Raw genomic sequence first — 25,245 nt, 5'->3', positions numbered from 1 at the left:
AATCGAACCAAAAGCAATATAAGATTAGCCCAAGAATTGCAAACTCTAGAATCGGAATCGCCTCGCATCCGGCACTTGCTATGGCCGCCGCCGCCGGGACTCCGCCGCCGCCGCCGCACGCCCCGTCGGGCCCACTCGTCATACTCCGGTGACGCCGCGCGATGATCCCCCGCGACCACTCCTCCGGACCCGCGGAATTATCCCCCGATTGCTTTGACCCTGAAGCTCCAGGTAACCTAATCGATCTCGCGCTAAATTGCAACTTTTTTTCTCCAATTAAGGACATTGTCATCATGATGATCATACTCCTTCAATTCTTTTGTACTCCCTCCATCCAATATTAGGTTGAGTTTTTTTAAGACGGATAGAAAACGTCCCATCCAATATTAGTTTGAGTTTTTTTGGGACGGAGGGAGTAATTGTCACGATTATCAGGTAATATAGTCAATAATATGACATCTCTTTTAAGGACCTAATTTTTTTCTTTTAACACAAGACGAATGATCAATATTTAAATATCAGTAACGTTTGGTGACAAGTAATGGAGGGAGTACTCAATTTTGTTTGTGAGATATAAAACTAACAAAATTTCGACCAATTTTGTTTCCTGATTTGAAATTTGCTTCTTTTTTTAATATATCTCACAAAGTAAGTTGAGTTTGGATAATATTTTTTACATGATTTTGTACCATTATCTCATCTACGCAGGTGTGATTTTTTTTTTTTTGAATTTAGACAAATTTTTGTATCAATGTTTACATAAATTTTCATCTGGTTGGCTTCTAGCTACGTATTTATCATGAAACCTCATTATATGGCACTGACAGGTGGATCCGTGGCCATTGTATCTGACGGTTGAAGATATATTTATCCATTTAACCCCACACGCGCTATGTACTTTGCGCTCTCTCTCTCTCCTCTACATGACATTATCACTTTTTTTTTGTATTTACCGATAGATGATCCAGCCACCTGCTTCGCTCACGACGAGAAGGACCTTGAGTCGAATGAAACCGTTTGGGCACTGTACGAGCGGTGGTGCAGCTTCCATAGTGCGGAGCACGACCACGATGACATGGTCCGGTGGTTCGGATGTTTCAAGGACAGAGCGCGCAGAATTATCGAGTTCAACAAGTCTAGCAAACCTTATACGTGGGGGGTTGGGACCTGGGGGCTCAACATATTTGGTGATATGACCCCGGAGGAGCTCTTCGAATTTGGGAATAATTAACTATTTGCCACTTTTACAAGTGGTTCTAAAGGATTTGCCATTGAACCCACACGTCATAGACACATGAGGGCCCACATACATGTCATAGATAGCGAGTGGCAAATTCTTAATTGTTATATCTTAAAAGTGACAAATAGTTAAATGTCCCCCGAATTCAAGCGTCCACTGCTCCTGCAAAGGACTTACTAATTTACCAAGAAGCACTTCAGTGATGATATAATGTTATACTGATTGATCATCTGCTAGCTACTTTAGGTTCAGCCTGAGTAATCTCTACTATACTTAAAAAGAAGCCTAGTGGTGGTCTTGAATCCTTACCAGGCAGACCTGCGAAGTGTGAACCGTTCGATCTCCAAATCCAACGGCTCAGATCGAGTTACCCCTTGTTCGCACGCCCACCACATCCCCGTCGTTCGCACGCCCCTATTCCCCCATTTCTCTTCCCCTCGGCCACCTTTAACGCCGCACCCTAATCGCCACTCGCGCCGTCTCCCACCTCGTTGGTACCCTCCGGCGCCCCCAATCTCTGGTTCGTCAACCACCTCCGCGAGCGCTGCCCCCAATCTCCGGCTCGTCAACCACCTCCGTGCGCGCCGCGGGAACACCAACGACCACGCCGCCACCGATTCGGAGTCGCCTTGACGACATCTCATCAGATACTAACTGTTATCCAGTGAAAGTTATCCTTAGCAAAGGTATATTGTTACACACTTCTGCTTTCATATTTTTCGCTTTTCTCTGAGGAATATACTGGCGTTATATTGTCATTTCTATGCTTTTTGCATCAACATTGTATCCTACAACAAAATTTACTGTTTAGACTGCACTATATGAGATTCCTTTCAAATGTAGTTTGCACTCTGAATTACAGAATTCTGTTCAGTAAGCCAAACATAAAGTTCAAGATGATATTGTGTGTATAGCCATGTATTCTTAATACATAATCAGGACCAACATCAATGCCAAGCTCAGTTGTATTTCTACGTGATATCGCATTTCTTTAGCCTGCACCGAACATTTGTCAAGTCCTCTTTTGACAATCTGTGATGGATGGGTAAAACTGTAAATGTAGTTTACCTACTGTATGTTGAACCATTTGACTTATTTGGAATTTGGACATAGGAGTATCATGTCCATCACAGTATTAGATCCATATGGTTATTCTGGATGGTTATAGACCTACAGAATGATAGTATTGCAGATTTGCAGTGATGTGTCCACTGGATTTTTCGCTATTAGTTGGTTTTGTAATGTTTTGCAGCTTAGTACTGATTTTTCGCTATTAGTTGGTTTGTATTTGTAATGTTTTGCAGCTTAGTACTGATGTTAGCAGATTTCTGAGGTTCTGCTTTAGTTCAGATTTCCAATTGCAGTTTATCATTTTTTGTAATCATGTAGTTGCAGTCCAGTTTCCAGTGGGGTACTGAATTTCCACTTGAGTGGAGATCGTCTGAACTGAAAGCCAACATTTGAGCTCATTGTATTAGCCTATTACTGTATCAAATAAAACTTTGTTCTTTATCAAAGAAGCCTTACCAGATTGGTGGATCACCACCACCGACGGTAGGTAAGCTCCATCCCTTTTGTTCTATCCAAAATTCCACGAAGATCAGGTTATGGAATGAGATGAACTAATACATCTGGATTGGTGAGATCAGGGTGAATGGGGATGTTTTTTTTTTCAGTTTTGGGATGTTTCTCATTTAAGTGTGATGGTTATATTGAACTATAATGCAGGCAACACTGGCCCTTGATGTTTTTTTCTGAAACAAAAACTGTCAGATTATATCGATCAATCAGTATTAACTTTGGCAACATAATAGGCTCGCGGGGAAAGGAAACTCCCTCACGGATTCTTCAATTAGGAGGGACTGCATATTCAGGTACTGTATATTGTGCCTGTATGTTTTTATTACATTTTGCTAAAGGGATACTCATTAAATTGAAGTACATGATTGTGGGAGGAGAACATGTGAAATGCACATTGCTGCCTTTTTTTTATCAGATAACCGTTCATATGTAGGTTTCAGATATGCTTTGATGGTATCATATCCTTCTTATATACTTCATCTCATAAGGTTCCAACGTACACTTCTATACTTTAACAGAAAAGGTTTTTATAAAACTGCCATGCTGCTGCTTGAAATTAAAAAACTTGACAAAATATTTTGTATCATTTAACAGAAGAAACAAGAGATTTCCAATATACTCTCAACCTGCCTGCAAGTTATTTTCTATTATTTATCTTATTGGCAAATTACTCTGACAAACTCATTTTTAGATGTAGAATGGAAATTTTTGTACTTTTGGTCCTCTTATTTTAAATCATGTCAAACTTTCAAAAGTTTATGTTAAGTGGTGACTTGATGGGATTTTTTTTTTCTTCAGCCGCTCTCTGCTGCTTAGTGGATACTGGATTTGATTTATGCAATGATCACATCAGAGAGAAATATTATCTGATAGACAATCAAGAGGTTTTAGGTTTTCAGATAAAATTTAGATCATTGCTCAAAAAGAAAACAACATAGTGCTTGGTTACTATGCAGTCCCTTCTGTAGCAAAACTAGCAATACATCATGCCAAATAATCAACTTGGAATGCAATGTTGTGCCTTCTATAAGAGAGTTAAATAGTTTAGAAGAATATGGGTCAGAATTATTATTATTGATTTGCTTCTGTTGTTTGCTACTGTACCATCCTATTCTGTTAATGTACAGTAAATTGTGTAATTTTATGTAACAATTAAATCTGAATACTATTATAACAATGGTATCTTGAAAATTTTGTAGTATTGAAAACTACATTCTGAACATTAGTGCAAGTTCAGTTTTTAATTTTCTGTTTGAAGTTCAAGTTAAGAAATCCTCATTCTTGCTATGTATCTTACCTATTTCAGTACATGCACCAAGTTTTTTTTCTTCATTTTCTTCAGTACAGTCTACTATCTACTTTGCTGGTAGCTTTTGCATGTCATGATCCCCACATCATGATGTACAATTTTCAGTTTTAGATGCCAGTTTTGGTGTGAGGAACTAAATTGAAACCGAACAGTGATTTTCCAGAGTTGCGGTAAAGCTCTAAACAAGTTAGTTCTACAATGGATAACAATAGTGGTGGTTCCGCACCAACATTCTTTTCATAGACAACACACAACAGAGTTATAAAAAAAATTAGAAAGCAGTAAATTCTGAATTATGTTGCCATTTAGAACGGTAGATCTACCATTTTAGTATGCTTTCTATTTTAATATATTTTTCTTGGGTGATGACTTCAACATGCTAGCACCCTTTATTTTCATCCTAGTCACTGTGTGTATGCAATATGGATGTGTGTTGGCTGGTGGATGTGAAAGTGGTAGTGATGTGGCGGAGATAGGGGGAACTTTTGGTGCAAGTTGTTGTGCCCACGTAACTATGTGACGCATAGTGTGTGCATGCGTGCGACTGGAGGAGAAGGGTGGAAACCCATGAGCCAATCAGACACGGGGAGACCAGCACTGATAGGAGAAGTAGACCAATCGTTCTCTCGGTGCAGCACGGTGGAAGGAACACACAGTGAATGGTCCATGGAAACCGTGACATCTGGATGGATGGACATGGACTCTGAAGTCTGCCCATGCGAGCGGGCGGCATGCTATTCGGCAGAATGATTTTGGGATCCAGGGCCAATTGTTAGGGCGTTTAATTGCGTGAAGGAAGATTGGATCATTGTGCGTGGATTGATTTACGGGATGGAATTAATTGAAATAAAGGCTTACTAAGTTCTGTCATCACCAAATTACATGAAGCTGGTGAATTATTTACTCTAATCATCGTAACCCTACCAAATTTTAGTACTACCTTAGGCGCGAGCTGATTGTCTGAAGTGATAAGCAAAATAGAGTGTTGACATGGACTGAGAGGCTAACTAAATACATAGATAGTCACAATGGAATTAAACAACATAGTAGATCGAAAATTCTGAAAAAGAAGATTGAAAAAATCATTCGACTTACCAATTCATCAATTAGTATAAGCCGGATTTGTAGATCGCCGTAAAAATTCTCATGCAGATGCCCTGTCCAGACGACCCTCGCACAGACAATCCACCATTTCCAGTGTATGTGATCCATTTGTACCTCGTGGAACCGAACAATTCTGCATAGGGAACACAATATACACAACATGATAGCGTTGCATAATCCATCAACAGAAGAAACAATAGAATGAAGTAAGAGTGACCTCCATGGTTGCACGGCTACGCCATTCTCCATATTGTGTGCTAATCAGTAGTTTGCAATGCACCGGATCTGTAGCAACGGTTATCTTTTTTTTAAGTTCATTATCTAGGAAAAACAATAATATTGAAGGCAACCACCGGTAGCTAAGGCGGACGACGGCGACAACTGATTATTGTTTTTCCTAGATAATGAACTTTTTTTTAAAAGAAAAAAGATAATCGTTGCTACAATCCAATGCATTGCAAACTACTGATTAGCACACAATATGGAGAATGGCGTAGCCGTGCAACCATGGAGGTCACTCTTCCATCATTCTATTGTTTCTTTTGTTGATGGATTATGTGACGCTACCATGTTGTGTATATTGTCTTTCCCATGTAGAATTGTTCGGTTCCATGAGGTACAAATGGATCACATACATTGGAAATGGTGGATTGTCCGTGCGAAGGTTGTCTGGACAGGGCATCTGCATGAGAATTTTTACGGCGATCTACAAATCTGGCTTATACTAATTGATGAATTGCTAAGTCAAATGGTTTTTTCACTCTTTTTTTTAGAATTTTCGATCTACTATGTCAACACTTTATTTTGCTTATCACTTCGGACAATCAGCTCGCGCCTAAGGTAGTACTAAAATTTGGTAGGGTTACGATGATTAGAGTAAATAATTCACCAGCTTCATGTAATTTGGTGATGATAGAACTTAGTAAGCCTTTATTTCAATTAATCACATCCCGTAAATCAATCCACACGCAATGATTCATTCTTCCTTCACGCAATTAGACGCCCTAACCATTGGCCCTGGATCCCAAAATCAACGCATTTCCAGCAAATAGCATGCCGCCTGCTCGCATGGGCAGAGTACATGTCCATCCATCCAGATGTCGCGGTTTCTATGGACCATTCACTGTGTGTTCCTTCCACCATGGCGCACCGAGAGAACGGTTGGTCTCCCCGTGTCTGACTGCCTCATGGGTTTCCACCCTTTTCCTCCAGTGGCACGCATGAGCACACTATGAGTCACATAGTTATGTGGGCACAATAACTTACACCAAAAGTTCCCCCGTTCTCCGCCACATCACTACCACTTTCACATCCACCACCCAACGCACATCCATATTACATACACACAGTGGCAAATCTAGGATGAAAATAGAGGGTCCTAGCATGTTAAAGTCATCACAGAAGAAAAATATATTAAATAGAAAGCATACTAAAATGGTAGATCTATCATTCTAAATGGCAACATAATTCAGAATTTACTATTTTTTTATAATTCTGTTGTGTGTTGTCTATTAAAAAAATGTTACATTGTCCATGCCTAGTATTAGTAGCAGCAGCTAGTTCCAGGTGGCTAGCTGCTTCTTTCTTGCTCTACCTCATCTTTTCTCTTGAACCATTGCACGCTTGCCTGATGCTCTCCCGGGGGATCTGCTTGGCGAGCTAGGGCTCTAGACTCAACAAGCCCCAACGATGGATACGCTCCTGCATACACCTTCACGCGTTGTCTACTTTCCGTACCAAAAATAGAAGTTCAACGATTATGTTGTACAATAGGAGTTGAATTGCTATTATGCTGGGGTTAACCATAAAAGTAGGCAGTTCATGGTTTTACCCCTCAGTCCCTGACATGATCTTAATATCTCTCTCTAGGGTTTTCCTCACTTTCCTAATTCAAGTTCATGTTAGAAGAAAGGCACTATCTTATTTGTCAATAACATCGTAAAATATGGTTTTATGGTGGCATTTATCCGGTTTTATAAGTTGGGGATAAAAATAATTGGGTTTGTAACTTAGAATGAAAAATGGACTTTGATTAGGCCCATCTGAAACACGGGAATGGTAAAACAAAGAAATATGAAAACACATTATGTTGGTAGGAATTCATATGCAAAATAGAAGATTACGAAACACAAAAATAACCGTTTGAATGAACTGCCAAAAAAAGTCAGAATGGATGAGTGAGATAGACTCAAATAGAAATTTCCAAGAGATTGGAATTGACGGTGAAATGGCAACCAGGGGGCAAAACAATTACAGATAAAATAAATGGCATGCTTAAACCATCCTCAAAAATAAAAAGCTACACCCATATTGTGCGGCTAAGGGTCCCACCTTGGTGGGACCCAAGCCCACCTTCATCTACTTACGGGATAAGTATGTAACACAAGATCCGCCTCAGGCTCGGCCTTGTCCTGGGTCCCGGGCTCACTTTAGTCCTTGTAAGTCTTACGCTACTCATTTAGAGAAGCGTAGAGACATACGAGATCTACATCTTAAAGAGTAGACTAAGGTCTACCTTAGACCCGACCATGTCCTAGGTCCTGGGCTCACCTTAGTCCTCATAGGTCACATTTCCTGCAAGGAGTGGAGGGTGGAGACATATAATTAGAAGGTATAAACTAAGGTCTGCCTCGATCCAGGCCTCGTCTTGGGATCCAAGCACGCCTTAGTCCCTGTAGTTTCCGCATTATTCTGCAAAGAAGAGCGTCAAAACATACTAAATAACTACATTATCTATTCATCAAAGACATCTTCGAGAAGCTCGCCTAAGAATAGATGAACTATCATCACAAAAAGTGCACTTGCGCGACCTCATGGCTAGCTGGGGAAATGGGCGCGCTCCACGGGCTGTTGTGAAGCGGTCTTCTCCGCCATAAATGAAACAGGTTTATGGCGAGCCCCAGCCAGCCTGGAGTTGAAAGAACGTAGCCAAGACACTGAGTCATTAGCGCCGGTGAAGCCTTGGATGCATGTCGAACATGCCCTACACCACCTGATTTAGCCAAACGGGCAAAAGCGAGGCCATGGCGCTATTTCAGGCAGCCCGGGTTCCACCAGGGCCACCACTCGCCACGTGGTGGGATAGCTGGCGCGACCCAGCTATCCATAGAAGCCCGGGTACCCGGGGTAATGCATGTTTCAAATCTCAATAGGGTTTCTTGAAGACTGTGTTAGGGAACCAGCTGGCAACGACAAGATGGCTGATAAGACAAGACAAGGAGTAGATTTGTAATAATGTGAGCCCCTGATTATAAAAGGAACGGGGCAAGCTACGGATGGGGGGTTGGACTCTTTATATCGGTATACTTCACTTTGTAGCCCCAAAAGGCCTTCTTTGTACTCAACTAATCTAGGGAAGACAACGAAACTAACACAGGAGTAGGGTATTACACCTTCGGGTGGCCTGAACCTCTATAATTCCTGTCTTTTGCTTTGTGGGGAGCTTGAGCCCCGTAGATCCGATCTTGCTTTGATATCTTTCTACACTATTCACCACAAAACCCCTAGTCGAAACTTCACACCTGGGGAGGGGTCTCCACTCCCCGCTGTCCGAGGAATCGCTCCCTCAACAAGAGTTGTGGCTAATTTTCCTCCAAAACCAATATGCATTGATTCTCAAAACATAGGAACTTGAAAAACACAATATTAGAATGTCATCACCTCTTGAATCCTTAGGAATAAAAAAACATAGGAAAAGTACACATAAAACCGTTTGGATGGGGCACAGGAGAAACAAAAGATTTGGAAAAGAGACAAAGGAAATTTTTCAGAGGTTAGAGCTCATGCTAGAATTCTTCAAAATTCCCATGAAACATTGCATTCCATAGGACTTTCAAAGGATTTTGAGAGACATGACCCTTTGTTGCAAAGGAGCCCTCTGAGCCATTCCTAACGGATTTCATACGATTTGAGGGTCTTTAATCCTTTGTTTCAAAATGGCTAGGTAGGAAAATTTCTTGTTGAATTACAACCCTATATAATCCTTTGTTTCAAAGGGTTCCTTAAAAGCTACTTTGGAACGCAAGATTGAAAAAAAAAGGAAGAATAAAAAAACATAGGATTTTGACCAGTATTCAATTGCCAAATTGGGGATTACAAAACTGAGGAAAAACACAGTGAGCATTTGAATAGACTATAAGAAAATAGGAATCGGATGAGAGAGACTCAAATAAAATTTTCCAAGATGTTTGTGCTCTTACTAATTTTTCTCCAATATCTATATAGGATTATGTATCCCATAGATAATTTCAAGGGATAGGATAGGATTCAATTATTCATTTTAAAGGCCTTCATAGGAATTTTTTTCCGTAGGATTGAAATCATCCAAAGATTCGTATCTTTTTCCTACGAATCAAAAGGAACATAAGAAGAGGCAAACGTAGGCTTATGGCTCCTCTGGATTGTAGGTTGCATTGGAATTTTTCCTATTGAGGTAACTTGGATCATACGATTTTAAACATTCCTATACCCCAAGTCCATAAGATTTTAAACATGAGTTCCAACCTCTTGGTTTATTTCCTTTCAGAAAAACCAATGCAGCCTCTCTCTTTCTCTTTCTACTCTCTCTGTCATCTAAGTATAGCATATAAATCACAAAATCGCTGTATATTTCTTTTCTATAAGCCTTCTAAACAACTGTTTAGAAAATTCTGTTTTTTTTCCTTAGGTGCGTTCATTTTCAGCGGTTCACTATCGATTTTTGGTGGCACGTGAAATGAGACAAATCATTAGTCCATGATTAATCAAGTATTAATTATTATAAACTTGAAAGTGGAATTATTTAATTTTTTTAGAAAAGCTTTTTATATAGAAAATTTTTACACAACATTACTTTTTTTTTGCAGTTCGAAATGTATGCTAACGGAAAATAAGAAAGTTGTTGTTTAGAGTCGCCAAAAAGAACTCAGCCTTCAACGTGTATTTAGTGAATTACTACGGTAGATTATTTACTTAATTATATGGATAAAATAAATTTTTAAGAAAAAACTTAAAAAATGGCTTAAAAGGAGTAACAATGTAATAGAAGAAAGTTTTCGAATATAAAGCATATAGCAAATAATCCTTTTCAATAATCCAATGAATAATGATGCAAGAAGAATATAGCCTTTACTCCTCTAATTTCCGTCCACTCTTGTCTGCTCCAAAAGTCAAAAGGTAGTCAAATTCTCTGACTTTGTCTACGCTATGCTAAGCGGCCGTTTAGTTTCCAAAAATCTTTTCTCAAAAACATCACATCGAATCTTTAGACACATATATAAAGTATTAAATGTAGACTAAAAAAACCTAGTTGCACAGTTGAAGAGGAAATGATGAGACGAATCTTTTGAGCCTAATTAGTCCATGATTAGCTATAAGTGCTACAGTAATCCACATGTGCTAATGATGGATTAATTAGGCTCAAAAGATTCGTCTCGCGGTTTCCATGTTAGTTATGAAATTAGTTTTTTTTATTTGTGTACGAAAACTCCTTCCAGTATCTAGTCTAACGTCCGATATGACACCTAAAAATTTTTATTTCATAAAATAAACAGGCCTTTAAGGTACGTACATATCCATGCCCTGTGCCAATTTACCCATCCCCATCGATTCGTCTTATGGCTACAGTGTTAGCATGACCAGCAGCAGGGTTCCTGTTCGCTTGTGCTGTTTTGGATTTGACGAAGGGTTGTCGCCTTGTGCGCGATGAAGAATCATTAGCCTCGTGACGGTGGAAATAACGTGAGGCCGCAAATCAACCAGCCATATACGCTCCCTCTATTTTAAAGTACCAGGTGTATTAACTTTTTGACATAGTATCTGATTTGAGCTTTGGACCATTAATCTCTTTCGCAATACATCGTCAACGACCATAAAATCTACATCGTACGGAAGTTTTTTTCCCATAAAATTCTACTAATTATTAATCAATAAGTTACATCTATTATACACAGGTAGTGCTAGAGCCAGAAATTTATAAAGATTAGGGCTTAGCAAATATGTTGAGTTGTGATTCAAATTCATTTGCACTTAATAAAATCTAGCTTCTGCCTAGTGGAGCAAGGGCCCGTCGCCGATAGGCTTGGGGTTCCACCATATATATATATACCTCTTGTAAGCCGTCGTACAGCGTTGTAATCTCACCCCAGATATAGTGAAGATATTTTTGCTGGCCGGTGCCTGTGGATTTTTCTCTCCTGTTTTCGGAGGGTTTTTTACGTTAAATCTTATGTCTTCTATGATTGATCTATTGATTTTTATCGTTTGTTTGCCTATCGCTTTCTAACAAAATAAAGAGCAGGGCCCAACAAATGCAGTTTGTTGAATCTTTGAATTTTCGATAAACTCTGAAAGAATTTACAAGAGACTAGCTAAACAAGCCCAAGCTCTAATTTCTTAGGCTTGTCTCCGCCCCTGTGCGCATGAGGTCAGTATCGTCTGCCTGTGCGCATGTGCTATGTTAACCATTGTAGCTCAATCGACTGGGAGCTATCAGGCACTACCCATTGATCTATGTTGCTCATCATCTTAAAAATTATAACAGAATTGTGACTGAAGTAGTTCACATGGTTAGGTTTCTTACCCATCTAGGTTCTATTTTCCAACTTAGCATGGGTGTTTTTGTAGCATGGGTGTTTGTATTTAACTATTTATATGCACTCGTTGTTTCAGTGATAAATGCCATATCTATTTTGCGGTGATTTTGTTAATCTCATTATATATTGGTCTTAACCTCTCTAAGATGCTCATAGGGGTATTGTGTGTCACAAACATAAAGAATTATGTGGCTTAGGACCTGATTGAAACTTCATATTGGAGTAGCATATTAGCATCATGTAAAACATGATGTTTTAAGTACATGATTAATTAAGTACTAATTACTATAAATTTAAAAGATGAATTTATTTGATTTTTTTAAAAAAATCTATATTGATTTTTTCACAACACATACTGTTTAGCAGTTCAGAAAATGTGCCAACAACACAAGAAAGGTTATAGTTTAAAGTTGAAGTTTTGAACCTGGTCTTATTCTTAATATATCGATACTACTTACTTTAGAAAAACTGTGGTCGTTAAAATAAAATGAACTAGCCGTATTGACAGTATTTCAATAAGAAACAGTCCAAACTTCTAAAATGCACTGTTATTCTAAATTTGATATGTTGTGCCGCAAATTTCAAAAGTACAGACTAGGTTTCGGAACTTACAAAAATATTAATTGCAAAGTAAATCGTTCGTACAAATGGTATGCCATCCATGTTGGAAATATTCAGCCCACGGAAGTCTAAAATTCAACAATAAACTTTGATAAAGTTAAAAACCGAAGAGACGTCTATGACAATGTACCAATCGATAGTGATAGTGAGATGTTTATGAGAGACCTTCATAGGGATGAGCGCACACATGTTTTCTTTAGGAATAAACACTATTCACTCATTTGAAATAGAGAATTGTGGTATAGGAAAAGTATAACAAATTTTCCTTTGCCATAGATTCCGGAAAAACATATATCCATTGGAACCTCTTTATCGCTAAACCAAGGTAAATTAGTGCTTAAAACTTCAAGTACAACATAAGCATGTTTATTTAATTTAATGTGATTGCTTTGAAAGATTCCGTGTTTACCTAACTCCTTTGTTATGAACACCATATTTTATTTTTTTCTAGGTATTTTAATTCTTTGTTTTCACACATGCAACCCTATCATGGCCATGTTTAGATTCCAACTTTTTTCTTCAAACTTCCAACTTTTCCGTCATATCGAACTTTCCTACCCACATTAACTTCCAACTTTTCCATCGTATCGTTCTAATTTCTTCAAACTTCTAATTTTGGTGTGTAACTAAACACAACCCATATGCCCTGCTTCTATGTCTACTTTTTTATTTCTATCTGGCATTTCGTATAAAATGTTTGGAAAATAAAATCTGATAAAATTTATGTTGGCATAAAACCCCTCACTACAAATCGTTAGGAAATCAATTACGAGCATCACTAACAGTCCTCCTATATAGCATCACCAGCAGTCCTCCTATATTGTTCCCTTTTGAGGATTTTTATGTGAAAAATCGGATACAACATATTCCCTTACAGCCCTACACACGTTTTGGAGTTTAACATTAGACCATTTTAGTTTTTTTTATAAAATTTAGACTTTTCTTATAGAGTTAATTTTTTTACTTCTTATTTCCCGTTTAGAAAAAAAACAAATTTTGAGGAAAGATTATACGTAATCTTGCTGATGCTCTCACACCCCTTATAATCCCTATCCTTCCCAAACGGGCCCGTCGCCTAATCATCGCCCTCCAAAAGAATACCAAAATCAACGGATTTTCCACGGCCGCCCGCATGGATGGACAGTCTACGGAGTCCCCATGTCCATGTCCATCCATCCGCGATTTCCACGAACCTTCCGCGGTGGGGCTCCCTCGCTAGCCCCTCTCCCCACGGACGGACTCATGCGCGCGCCCCCGCCACCGCACCGCGCCGCACCGAGCGTTCGGTCGGTCGGTCGGTCCACGACGCGCCGGTCTCCCCGCGTCTGACCGCCCCGTGGGCCCCCTCCCCCTCCCTCCGGTCGCACGCGCGCGCGCACTGCGCGTCACATGCGCGCAACAACAGCCCGCGCCGAACAGTTTCACCCTGTCCTCGTCACGTCCCATTTTACATCCACCACCCTAACCCACATCTCTATTTACGAACACACCCTCATCCCTCACCAAAAGTAGAAGTTCGTGTGATTAGAGGATAATATAGGGGTTGAACTGAAATATTGCGCTGGGGGGGTAAAAAGTGGGTGGGTTTTACGGTTTTACCCTATCGGGCTTGGGGGGAGAGGGGGACCCACGGACGTGGGTCTCGCTTTCTCTCTCTAGGGTTTTTCCCCACTTTCGTTGCTTCGCTTCGCTTCTTCCCCCACCTGCTCTCGTCTCCATCACCATCCCTTCTCTCTCCTCTCTCTCTCCAGTCTCCACCTCCGAGGAGAGGCCAATGGCGGACGCCGACGCGAGGGTCCCGCCCAAATCGGACCCCGGCGCCACCCCGATCGGCTTGATCTCCCCCTCCTCCGCCGCCCCCGCCGCCGGGGAGGACGAGGTGGAGGTCGAGGTGGAGGTGGAGGAGCAGCTCGCCGGACTCGCCATCGCCGATCAGGGGGAGGAACTGCTGCTTCCCAAGCCCACCGGCTGGGAGGATGGCCCTGTTGTTGCTGGAGATGAGGTCTCCGGTGGTGAGAAGCTGCCGGGTGAAGTGGCGGCGGCGGTGGGGGTGGAGGGTGCTGCGGCGGATTCGAGGCCGCGGTTCCCGAGGCGACCCGGGGAGCCGGACTGCACCTACTACGTCAAGTTCGGGAGCTGCCGCTTTGGGATGAAGTGCAAGTTCAATCATCCGGCGAGGAAGAAGAAGAGTAGGGTGGGTGGATTGGTGTTGGAGCTAGTTGTTTAATTATTTTGCGCGATTTTAGGGGTTTTTTTTTAATTTTTTTATGAGGGCGTTTTGATCTGGTTTTGGTGATGGTGAGTTGGGGTTTGGTGGTTTGCGGATGGGTGAGACGGAGACGACTTTTGCAAGTGGGTTTTTTCTCATGTGTCCGTGACTTTGCGTTGTTTTTGTTTGTTTGTCTCTGCATGCGTGTGTACAGGTGAAAGGTAGTAACGGTGGTAGTGGCAGCGGCGGGAGCAACAGCAGCAGTAACAAAGCCTCCTCGCCTGATGATGAGCAGGTGATTAGCGCTTTTTATGCCTCGTGTTTTGCTTCAGCTATTCAGCGCATGCATGTCTGTCTTGATTTGGCACGTTGCTTGGGCTTGTTGTCTTTTCTATTGTATTATTATGTTGCAGCATGCAAATACACTTTTTTTTTGTCTTGAAAGCGGGTAAATGAAACTAATATGATGAATAATTGGAGTGCACGGAGCTTATGTTGCCATGTTGTTCATATAAGTTGTGTGATCTGAATGCAATTAGTTTTGATGCTATGGAGGTCTAATAAATTGCTAAATTTTCACATAAATTTCAGTCACCATATGTCGTGTTTTCGCGGCGGATATTCATGGTTCTACCATATCCATGCTGCTATAAACTAGATGTATGGCCTATTAAATGTTTAAAAGACAAACAAGTGTTAAACACTTAGCTTACACGGAGTTGATGGAAGTGGCCAATAAGGGTGGACAAAAATTAAAGAGTGGAAAACAAGGGAACGGCAAATTTGGATGGTGGATAAGATATTAAGTTAACACTTGATAGCAAATAACGATTTTTTTCTTCAGTAAAATTTAATTCGCCTTTCTGTTATTGAATTTAACTTTCCAGCAGGCTCCAAAAGAGGAATACGGAAGCTATGTTCCAGATATTTCACCCGAAGTTGATTCTTTGGTGCGTCATCTTTACTTTATTCTATAATTGAATGTGAAGGAGTAACGCCGAATTCATTGATGACTAAGCTAGTGTCTGTACTGTGTCCAAGTGATTGAAAAGCAGTTGAAAATGGTTTCAAAAGCTGTGTTGTAGTACACCACCTTGCACGTTGACACTTCGGCAATATTTTTAATATTGTACAAATCTGTGTCCACCATCATGAATTGACTAGTTTGGATGTAACTGCATAGGCATTGCACCAAAATGGTTGTCCTGAAAAGCACGGCATGCCATACTGGCATACCTAGGTGTCGCTAATTTCGGTGATGAATCAACCACCTTGAACTGTGAAGTTCAGATAGCTATTAGAAAAACTCGGCCCCAAGGGGAAAGACCTCCCCTGAGGTCTTTCAATTAAGAAGAGGCACCCAAAACTGGGGCTGAGAAAGGCCACAAAAGCTTGTCCCCCCTACACGATGAGTCGCTCCCTATGGATTGGGGCTTAACCCATGCTTTGAGGTCCCTACCCCACACGAGGGCACGCCTTCCATTTGGCGATTCTACCCATGTTTTTGGGGGAACCAACAAGTGACCTTTTCTTTTGTGCGAGACCAGGATTTGAACCCTGGTCAGTAGCTTTCCACTGGAAGGCATTACCACCATGCTACAAGCACGTTTGCAGAATTAACTATTAGATGCACAATTTATTTATTTATTTCCTTTTCTATAATAATTATCTAATGTTAATATCTTATTTTCTCGTAGGGATTTGCTGACAAGGGGAGTGCGTCTAACTTAGAAAACTTTAAGAAATATTCTTATGAGGTTAGCAACCAGAATTTCCTTTCAGCATATCAAGTAATTTATTTGAGATGTATCTATTAATGGTTGAGACTCAAGATACTTGCCTCTTAGTGAGGTGTGATTGTTATGGAGGTGATTTACATTTTACGCCATTCAACCTGTGAAAGCAATTCCAATTTTATACATGCATTCATAGCTAGAAATTGAAAGTATCACAATGTTTGATGTGTTCTGTTTTTCTTTGTTGCAGATTATCGATGTGAAGAAGGGAAGAGTGGAGCCAAAGGAACTTAAGGTTAGCTGTTGCTGCTGTGTGATTGGCATTATACAATATGAATGAACTCTTTTGAGTTGCTTGATAAATGTAGTTTGAATTTTCAAAATTGTCATCTCTTTTGTTGGTTGATTGTGGAGGATATTGAGAAATTAATTTGTTTGATGAAGTTAGATGAAATATATTAAAATGTTCGCAATTTTTATATTATTGAAGCCCCTTTGGCAGCACCTTGATGGTCAGCTGGTCATCCTTTTGTAAAATGTCCATTGTTTGTGTTAAATTTTTTTATCTGCCTTATAATGTTGTATTATGGGATTTTCTTTTTTCCCCATACCTTCATATCTATATATACTGGGTTTCTTGTAGCAAATTGCGTCCTTCATGCCTCCTGTAACTGAGTCTGAACTAACAAATTTATATATTTGCTGTACTTACATGATAACAAACCTCATTGTCATGCAAAATTCTGGTTTTATCTAGGATGTTATAACGTTTTGGTTGATCTGTATTTTGTATAAAGTCTTCATTTTATTATCTCCTGATTATACTACCTTCTTTTACTGTGAGGTACTGAAGGTTGCCAAAGAGAAAAGGAAGGAATTTATTTCAGAAGGTAGTTCCCAGGAGGAATGCAAGGTTTGTTAGTGATCTTTCACCCTATCGATAAGTCTTTGATCAATTTTGCTCTTAAAGCATAGGGGCCATGTAATATTAACAGCTGAAAATTCCTTGTACTGGATATTATGATGTACAGACTTTCAGTTCCTTGAAAATCCGTCCTAAATGTTCTGTAGATTTTATAAATCGAAGGTTTAGGGGTAAGGTGATTAGGCTTGTCTGAATAACCTGGCTGAGCATGTGGTTTATCTTATTGACAACTCCATCCGATTCCATAATTCTTCTTGTTTTGGACAACGACATGGTCTCCAAAACATATCTTTGATTATGAATTTTCTACTATAATATGTACAATAAATAAATATTTAACTTTTTAAGACTAATCTATACATGTTCTAATGCCTTCAAACTAAAATATTTTTAAAGCTATTGATAGTCAAAGTTCTGATAGTCTGACCTCAATCTTGTCCCAAACAAGAAGAATTATGAAACCAGAGGGGGTGCATTTTAGTAAAGTAATGAAGCTGCATTACTCTTTTTGGTTTTATACTTGGAGAAAATAATTTGGGATCAGTAAATCTGTTAATCTTCACAGCTTATTTGGGGGCATTAAACAACCCCATATACCATGCATTGTACATGTGCTTGTGGTCTGGAGCAGTCAACCAATGGAATGGATGGCTGAATCCTGTGCTTGGTCACTGGTGTCTCTGATAGCCTAACAACCTATGTGTTATCAAGGTGAGCTATTCAGCAGAGTAGAATAGCAGCACAGAGCGGAGATCAGAGCAACATGAGAGCCAAATTTTAAAGCAAAGCAAAGCAAACCAGCTAAGCAGAGGACGGCATGTAGGAGATCAGCATAGCAAATTATGAGGCAGATGAAGAGGCAGAGGAAGAGCACAACAGAGTCATAGCATGCAATGGAGGAATAGTGGAGAAGAGGCGGAGGAAGAGCTTACAAGAGTGTGAGCCAGAGGAAGTAGCAGAAGTGGAAGAACAACTGAGCTGGTCGCAAGGGTGAATGGGTGATTGTAGAAAGGCGCTTGCGGTGGCTAGTGTTCCTCTGCTCTGCATGTTTCTCAACTCCCTAAAATTTCACAATTGTTTTCTCTCTTCTATTCCCTGAAACCAACCATTCCAATTCCATGAACCAATAAATTGAAGGGGTTCTTACCCTTGGACCAATCATGGTGGTTCTGGTGCCCAGTTCATTTAGGTGCTAACTTAACTGGTGGGACTTAGGTGAAGGGACATTTTGTCTTCTTGTTGCCACCTGGATGCCATGGTGTGACTTAGATGATGCCTTGATAACATAGGTTGCTACACCAGAACATAAGTTTTAGGGCTTGTTTCGGGAGTTTCTGACAGCTGTAGCTTCTCCCAGAATCAAAAGCTCCCCCAAACAGTCCAACTTTTCATTTAGATTCTGCGAAGCTGTAGTTGTAGAATCCAGAAAATGAACTATAAGCCAGATTCTCACCAGCTGCTTCTCAGAATCTAAAGCTCCCCAAACAGGCCTTTGGTAACATGCCATGAACGTACAACAAATTATTTATATCAACTCTAGTGTTCTTTTACATATTCTTTAGTAAATTTCTTCATTGTATTGCTATATTTCTGTAAGTTAATTTTGTTTTGTCACCATAGTTGATCCTAGCATGCTACCATAGTTTTCTGTACACACTCGAGCACCCCATTGTAATCTAAGGCCGCCAATTTTGTAGATCTTTCATTACAAAGATATTCCTTGTCCCTTGAGTCTTTTTTTTAACCCTTTTCAGTATTATTCAACACCTGGAGGATGCAAATTTGGTAAAGCTTGTAAATACCTCCACCGTGATGGAAAAGAAGGGAAAACAGACGCTGAAAAGGTTGACCTGAACTTTCTCGGTCTTCCACTTCGTCCAGTAAGTCTTTCATTTGTTTGTCAAGCTTAAATACTCTAGTTGAGTTTATGGTTACCCTATCAGGCTATCTGTGGGCTTTATTTATGTATGTGTGATCCATACATTGTACTGGTGTTATGGGATGCCTCATGCAATCACATAAATCAATAACTAGGTTCAATCAGGGATAGAGCAACTACTGCTGATCTAATCATATGCCAGTGCACTGGACACTGATTGGGATTTCTATTGTTAGTTGTTTTAACCATTGCTATTTACTAAAACAATTCTCGATAATTAGAGTATTAGACATGTTCTAATATCTACAGGACACCTTGTCATTTTTATTCTGTATCCACCATTGAGTGTGACTGTGATCATGTAAACCTCTTCAGTTTGGGTATTATAAGTTCGTAAGTTGACAAGTAAACCTCAGAAACTAAAGTATGGTAGGCTTGGACAATTGTTTGGTTAATGGAATGAAACCTACTAGAAAGCTGTCAATATATCTATAAATTTATTAATTGTTATGTTTGCAAAAAGTAAGTTTTGTCAAATTGTAAATTTGATGAGAAAAGAGTACATGCTACTATAACTCTCCTTTTACTCCTGTAAACTGATCCATAGGTTTGCAAACTAAAATAATTACCACAGGACAAATATTGTACCTAAGATCTTTTCAGAGTTGTGCTGACTTGGTGCCAAACCAGAGTGATTTTCATGATTGCACTTAATTTTTACAGCAGTGTGCAATAAATATGTTCATGATATTACTAGTCATTTCTTAAATATTCCTTTTCTATACAATTGTGGTGTTAATCTTGCAGGGGGAAAAGGAGTGTCCCTACTACATGCGTACTGGGAGCTGCAAGTACGCCACTAACTGCAAGTTTCACCATCCTGATCCTTCTAATGTTGCTTCTAAAGATCCACAGTTGGAGCATGAGAATGGGGATGCTCCACAGCAAGATGTTCAAGGATCATCGTCTCAGCCAAATGCTTCAATTTGGCCCGATCAGAGAACAGTGAATGAGCATCATGTTCCGTTTATAGCTCCATCTCCATCGTACAGTGCAGGGATGCTTCCTCCTCAAGGAATGTATCCACCTCCTGAATGGAATGGGTATCATCAGGTAAATTAAAGATTCACCTATTGATGCCAAAATGTTCTCTCCGCTCCATCTCAGATGGACGGAGTAAATATTGCAAGTTGCTTTTCGTTGAAGTGAAAATTGAGCATATTGGCATGTTTTGCTGACTTCTTTCTGTCGACTTTCTTATAAGAACTAATTGAAATTTGTAAAATTGCATTAGAAATTGGCTATTATTACTTTTTCCAATATTAACTAGAAATTTCCTGGCTGAAATCAAGGAAGATAATACCCTCCATTCCTTTTTACTTGTAATTGTGGTCCTTAACGTATGTTTTTTGATTGTTACATAACTAAATCATATGTTGCAAAACAATATTGAAAATAGGATGTATGAGGTGCATTTGAATGCTTGATACAAATTTGTCAAATACATTTCCATGTCGAGTTACTTTTATGTATTGGAATGTGATCAGATTTTATATGTTGGCTGCCATTTCTCGGACAAGTACATAGGAATTATGTTTCTATTAGTCCAGTTCTCCAGTTTATCATTCAAATGTCTTCTTCGAGAAGGCACCTTTCTTTACAATTGATACATTATCTTGGGTAACAATTTCACGTGTAACTATTTCCTTTTCAGGTTCCGTTGAATCCATATTATCCTCCTGGAGTCCCTTTCCAACATTTTCCAGCTGCTCCTATAAATCATCCTATGTACAAGGCACCAGAAATACCTGGACATCAGCAGGTTCCTTCCGAGGAATACCCAGAGAGACCTGGCCAACCTGAATGTCAGCATTTTGTGAAGAGTGGTTTTTGCAAATTTAGGATGAAGTGCAAATATCACCACCCAAGGTCACCGGTGCCTCCAGCAGGAGCTCTTAGCCCTCTTGGCTTGCCTATAAAACCTGTATGTTCCTTCTTCCATTTATTTCCTCAATTTTAGGTGATATCATTCGTTTAGCTCTGTTGGGACTGTTTGTTACAGCTTCAACCCCAGGTTTGGTATCTCTAGTTCAAAAAATTCTTAAGTTGGGAGGTGGGGTTAGATTAAGATTATTAGAGCTAAGACATTTTGTACATATTTTAGACTAAAAGAATAGAGTTAACTCACTTTAGTTTAATCTATAAACTCTATTCCTGATGGTTGCAGCTGTTGTTAACTGACAACTCTATGCTAATAACTTATGATTTATTTTTGTTTACCTCTTCTGACCCCATCATTTGCAATCTAATCAGATAATGCTTGATCGCTATTTTTTTAATGTTTTATTTCTTGCAATATTTGTTGCAGGATCAGCCTGTGTGCACATACTATGGTCGCTATGGGGTCTGCAAATTTGGGCCAGCTTGCGCATACAATCACCCCTTCAATTTTAGCCCTGTACCTGCAGCGGGACCTCCTCTCCTCCCTGCTCAATACCCAACTCCAGGAAACTACACTCTCTGAAGCAGGCACGAGCGATTTTTCATCGTCGCCGTGATGCTTGTAATAACTTCACTTTGTAAGATAGCGTAGCTGAAAGCTGTACGTGGGTTCACTCACCGACAGTGGGAGAGATCTGGCTTGGAAAGTGGCAACGAAGTTGCATCAAGCTGGGTACATTGCCGCTGGAATTCATGAAATTAAACAAAACCTGTCAAAACTCTTTACATTGTACAGCATCGTCGCGTTTCGTATACAACTATGGCGTCGGGCTGAATCCCATATTGCAGTTTTACATGTTCCATGACATCCGGGTTTACCGTTCATGTCGTGGACTAAAGGGAGAGTTGACGGGCAGTTTGGTTTGATCCGTACGCCCCTTAGCCTTTTTTTTTTCCTCGGGCCGAGGAAAGGAATATGCTGGTCTACCACTATCTGTGTCTCTCTCATCAAATCAGGTATCAGAACTTGTCATCACATTGAAGTTATGTGATGATCACATGATCATCTTAGGGAATCTGTTAGTGCTGACTGCACTAATAAGTACGACAGGAGCATATGGTACTCCTAGCTACCAACATGTTAAACAGGGGACTGGCAGCCTAAAAAGCCCAAAGGAATGGCTGCCTCCATACTTCTTTTTTTCTTTGAGCGGCTACTGATTTTCAAGGGCGTTGATGGGTACGGACGCCCACTCCCTCAGTCTTGATTACTGTATGTAGGAATTTTTGTGATTTTTCACATGGCTTAGTTCATTTTCTCTAGAATTTTCTAAATACACTTCAGTCTTACTACAAAACCACGTGGTTTTATCATGGTTACCACGCACGGTAACCTTTTCAGTTTTTGAAACCACGGTATGTCTCGCGGTTACCGCGATAACCACCTTACCGTGGAGGTTCGGTAACTCCGCCGAAAATGATAAGGGGAACCATGTTTTAGCCTACAAATTCTAATTGTTAGGGTGGAAAGAATCGGGCTGAATTTTGCGGAAAAGCTAGTTAGCGCACGTGTTTTCCGGGAGAACTAGCCTAACTACCGTATTAGTTATAGACAATGACGGTAGTTAAGATAAAATTTTCTTTTTTGGGAGGTTTTTTACTAACAGATTGAAAATAAATCTATACATAAAAGAAACTTTCACGTAAAATTTAAAACTTTATATTGAAAAATAAAAACTATACATAAAATTTAAAACTACTCAAAATTTAAAAGTCTAAACTCATTTTTTAAAAATTTTCAACTCGAAATTTGAACTTTCAAGTTAAATTTGAAAACTTTTGACTAAAGATTTAAACTTTGAAGTCAAATTTTAAAAACTTTGAACTCAAACTCTGAAAATTTTTAACTTGAAATTTAAATTTGTAAGACAATTTTTGAAAAATTTCAACTCATATTTAAAAACTTTCGACTCGGATTTAAAAAATTTCGACTCAGATTTTAAAATTTTCAACTCGAGATTTGAAACTTCCAATTCAGATTTAAAATTTTTTAGGACAATATAAACTTTCAACTCAAGATTTGAAAACTTTCAACTCAAACATTTGAAAACAAGTGTGCTGAAGATAAAAGAACATAAAAAATGCGAAAAAAGAACGTTAAAAATTGGAGAAAATCGCCAAAAAAAGAAAGAGCGTAGGGAGGGGTGCCAGCTGGCGCGCGCGCCAGATAGTTATCCCCTGGATTTTGTATATTTGTTTGAGCTAAACGGAAAAATGAAATGAGTTGGGTTGTGCAAGGGTCATGGGTATGGCCCATTATAAACTTCTACTAAAGGAGCTCAAAACATAAGTTTATCAGAATATTTTGCATGATTAATTTAATTTCCACTAAAATTCTCCAAAATTCATTTTTCATTCCAATCCAAAGTAGCCCTTTTTTTTTTACTTGAGGTGATGTTCTCTGCTCTAATAATAACTAACGTGAGCACGGGTGACATCTCTTTGTACTATGGGTTGTTAATCATCGAAAGATCGAGCCACCCATGTTCATATAAGTAATTATATGCCATTCTCTCATTTGCCACATACATAGTTGGTTGATATGGCTAAAATACCACGGAGTTCCTTAATAATTTACTCCTTTTGTCACACCATACAATTAAATTCTAAAATTGCTCCTCTATTTTTCTTAGGCCCTCTCTCTTCTCCAAGTCCAATCCATGCTTGAGTGCAGGGGTGGAGCTAGAGCAAAATGGAGAGGAGTGTCACATGCTTGATCTTTAGACTATATTTAAGGTGATACGGGTGCCTAAGTTTATACTTAGGGGATGTATATAATGATTGGGACCCCTAAGTACTCTTGGCCCTTGGCGGCGACCCCTCTCGCACTCCCTCAGGAACGGCCTAACTATGTGTCAATTTTCTTTTCAAGGGAAGAACCATGTGTCATTTTGGCAATGAGAACCAATTGTGTGAAAAAGATGGAGGATGTCACACAACTGTGTGGCAAACGAGAAGTTCTCCCTAATTAATTTGGCCGCATGGTATGCAGTAATGTAGGAGATGGCGTGCCACAAAAAAGCATCCTACTTGACTACTTGTAGGCTGTAGCTTCTATTTCCATCACATTCTGTTGGCATAACCTTTAATTCTTCGCTACGACATTTGCTCTACGCATGTCGACGGGATGCTGGTCTAGATACTTGGGCAGTGGCACTTGTACACCTGGTTTCCTGGATCTACTTTGTTAGCCAATTCAGTCAGGTAGAGAGGTAGCCAGCTGTAGGGATGACAAAGCGTCTAGGAAGGCACAACAATGGAGATTATCGAGAGTTTTCTTTTTCCCGAGGAGGGCTGGAATCGATTCTCTTACATAATGTAACAAAACATATGTTTAGCTAGCGAGTCTGATATATATATATATATATATATATATATAGTAAATTTGTTTGGTGCTCCATGGTGCCCGGGCACCATTGTTGAAATTGAGTATATACCCAATTCAAATGAGTATGAAACTTTTTCAATTACTTAGGTATTAACATTAACTACTTTACTAACTAGTTCAAAGCAAGTTTGAACTGAATTTGAACTTGTTTTTGTTAGATTTTGATTCTAGGTATATAGCATCCATATATATAATTAGTTAGGTATGTAATCATGGATTGTGAAATAAAGTTAAATTTAAGTTGTTTTGTTGATAGGTATAGGTATGAATCGAATTATTATAACTAGGTATATACTCACAATTTAAAAATTTTGAAAAATTTGAGTGATTTTGTGCATTTGATACTATGGTGCCCGGGCACCATGGTGCCCCATATGAGTGTCCTATATATATATATATATATATATATATATATATATATATATATATATATATATATATATATATATATATATAATTGTTGCAAGTAATCTATATTTCATCTCCAAACATGTTTTTTCTTGAGAAAAATTCCTTCTATGGGACAAGAGATTTGCTCCGGTCCGTCAAAAGTACCTAGAGATACCGGTACCTCACGGTACCAAATCGTTTTCGATCGTTAGATGTTTATTTTGGTAAGGAGGGCTGGAATTCTCCCTATTCTAGTACCAAAACATTCGTCCAGCTAGTCTGACTTATAG

At 39.4% G+C, this 25,245-nt stretch overlaps 1 protein-coding gene and 1 long non-coding RNA gene across 5 annotated transcripts; both read left to right on the top strand.

Moving 5' to 3' along the window:
• The first annotated feature begins 12 nt into the window (after positions 1–12).
• LOC127757483 (uncharacterized) lies at positions 13–4,042 on the top strand. The gene is made up of 3 exons (XR_008013460.1): positions 13–231; positions 3,055–3,114; positions 3,620–4,042. It is a non-coding gene; the product is annotated as an uncharacterized LOC127757483 (long non-coding RNA).
• Positions 4,043–14,105: 10,063 nt separating this feature from the next.
• Positions 14,106–21,915, top strand: LOC127757256 (zinc finger CCCH domain-containing protein 65). Of its 4 annotated transcripts, none has more exons than XM_052282742.1 (10): positions 14,107–14,621; positions 14,851–14,931; positions 15,527–15,586; positions 16,334–16,393; positions 16,623–16,667; positions 17,226–17,285; positions 19,052–19,177; positions 19,984–20,289; positions 20,891–21,160; positions 21,545–21,915. In XM_052282742.1, exons 1-10 carry the CDS (start codon positions 14,202–14,204, stop codon positions 21,698–21,700), a joined length of 1,584 nt encoding a protein of 527 aa, XP_052138702.1. In that variant the 5' UTR covers positions 14,107–14,201; the 3' UTR covers positions 21,701–21,915. The 4 variants fall into 4 exon arrangements, with proteins under 4 accessions (XP_052138703.1, XP_052138702.1, XP_052138701.1 ...); XM_052282741.1 differs by having other exon boundaries at positions 15,524–15,586; XM_052282743.1 differs by lacking the exon at positions 16,334–16,393 and having other exon boundaries at positions 14,106–14,621; positions 15,524–15,586.
• The last annotated feature ends 3,330 nt before the right edge of the window (positions 21,916–25,245 follow it).

The sequence above is a fragment of the Oryza glaberrima genome, chromosome 12 (assembly GCF_000147395.1).
Source record: "Oryza glaberrima chromosome 12, OglaRS2, whole genome shotgun sequence".
In the NCBI taxonomy this organism is placed as follows: Eukaryota; Viridiplantae; Streptophyta; class Magnoliopsida; order Poales; family Poaceae; genus Oryza; species Oryza glaberrima.
The sequence above is the reverse complement of the archived record's forward strand: the minus strand, read 5'-3'. Positions and strand labels throughout refer to the sequence as shown.

Bases quoted from the DNA above. Each gene is read 5' to 3' on its own strand.
- LOC127757256 (XM_052282741.1), top strand. From the start codon at position 14,202: ATGGCGGACGCCGACGCGAGGGTCCCGCCCAAATCGGACCCCGGCGCC. The intron at 20,290-20,890 runs GTAAATTAAAGA...TTTCCTTTTCAG, and splicing joins AATGGAATGGGTATCATCAG to GTTCCGTTGAATCCATATTA. The intron at 21,161-21,544 runs GTATGTTCCTTC...TATTTGTTGCAG, and splicing joins TTGGCTTGCCTATAAAACCT to GATCAGCCTGTGTGCACATA.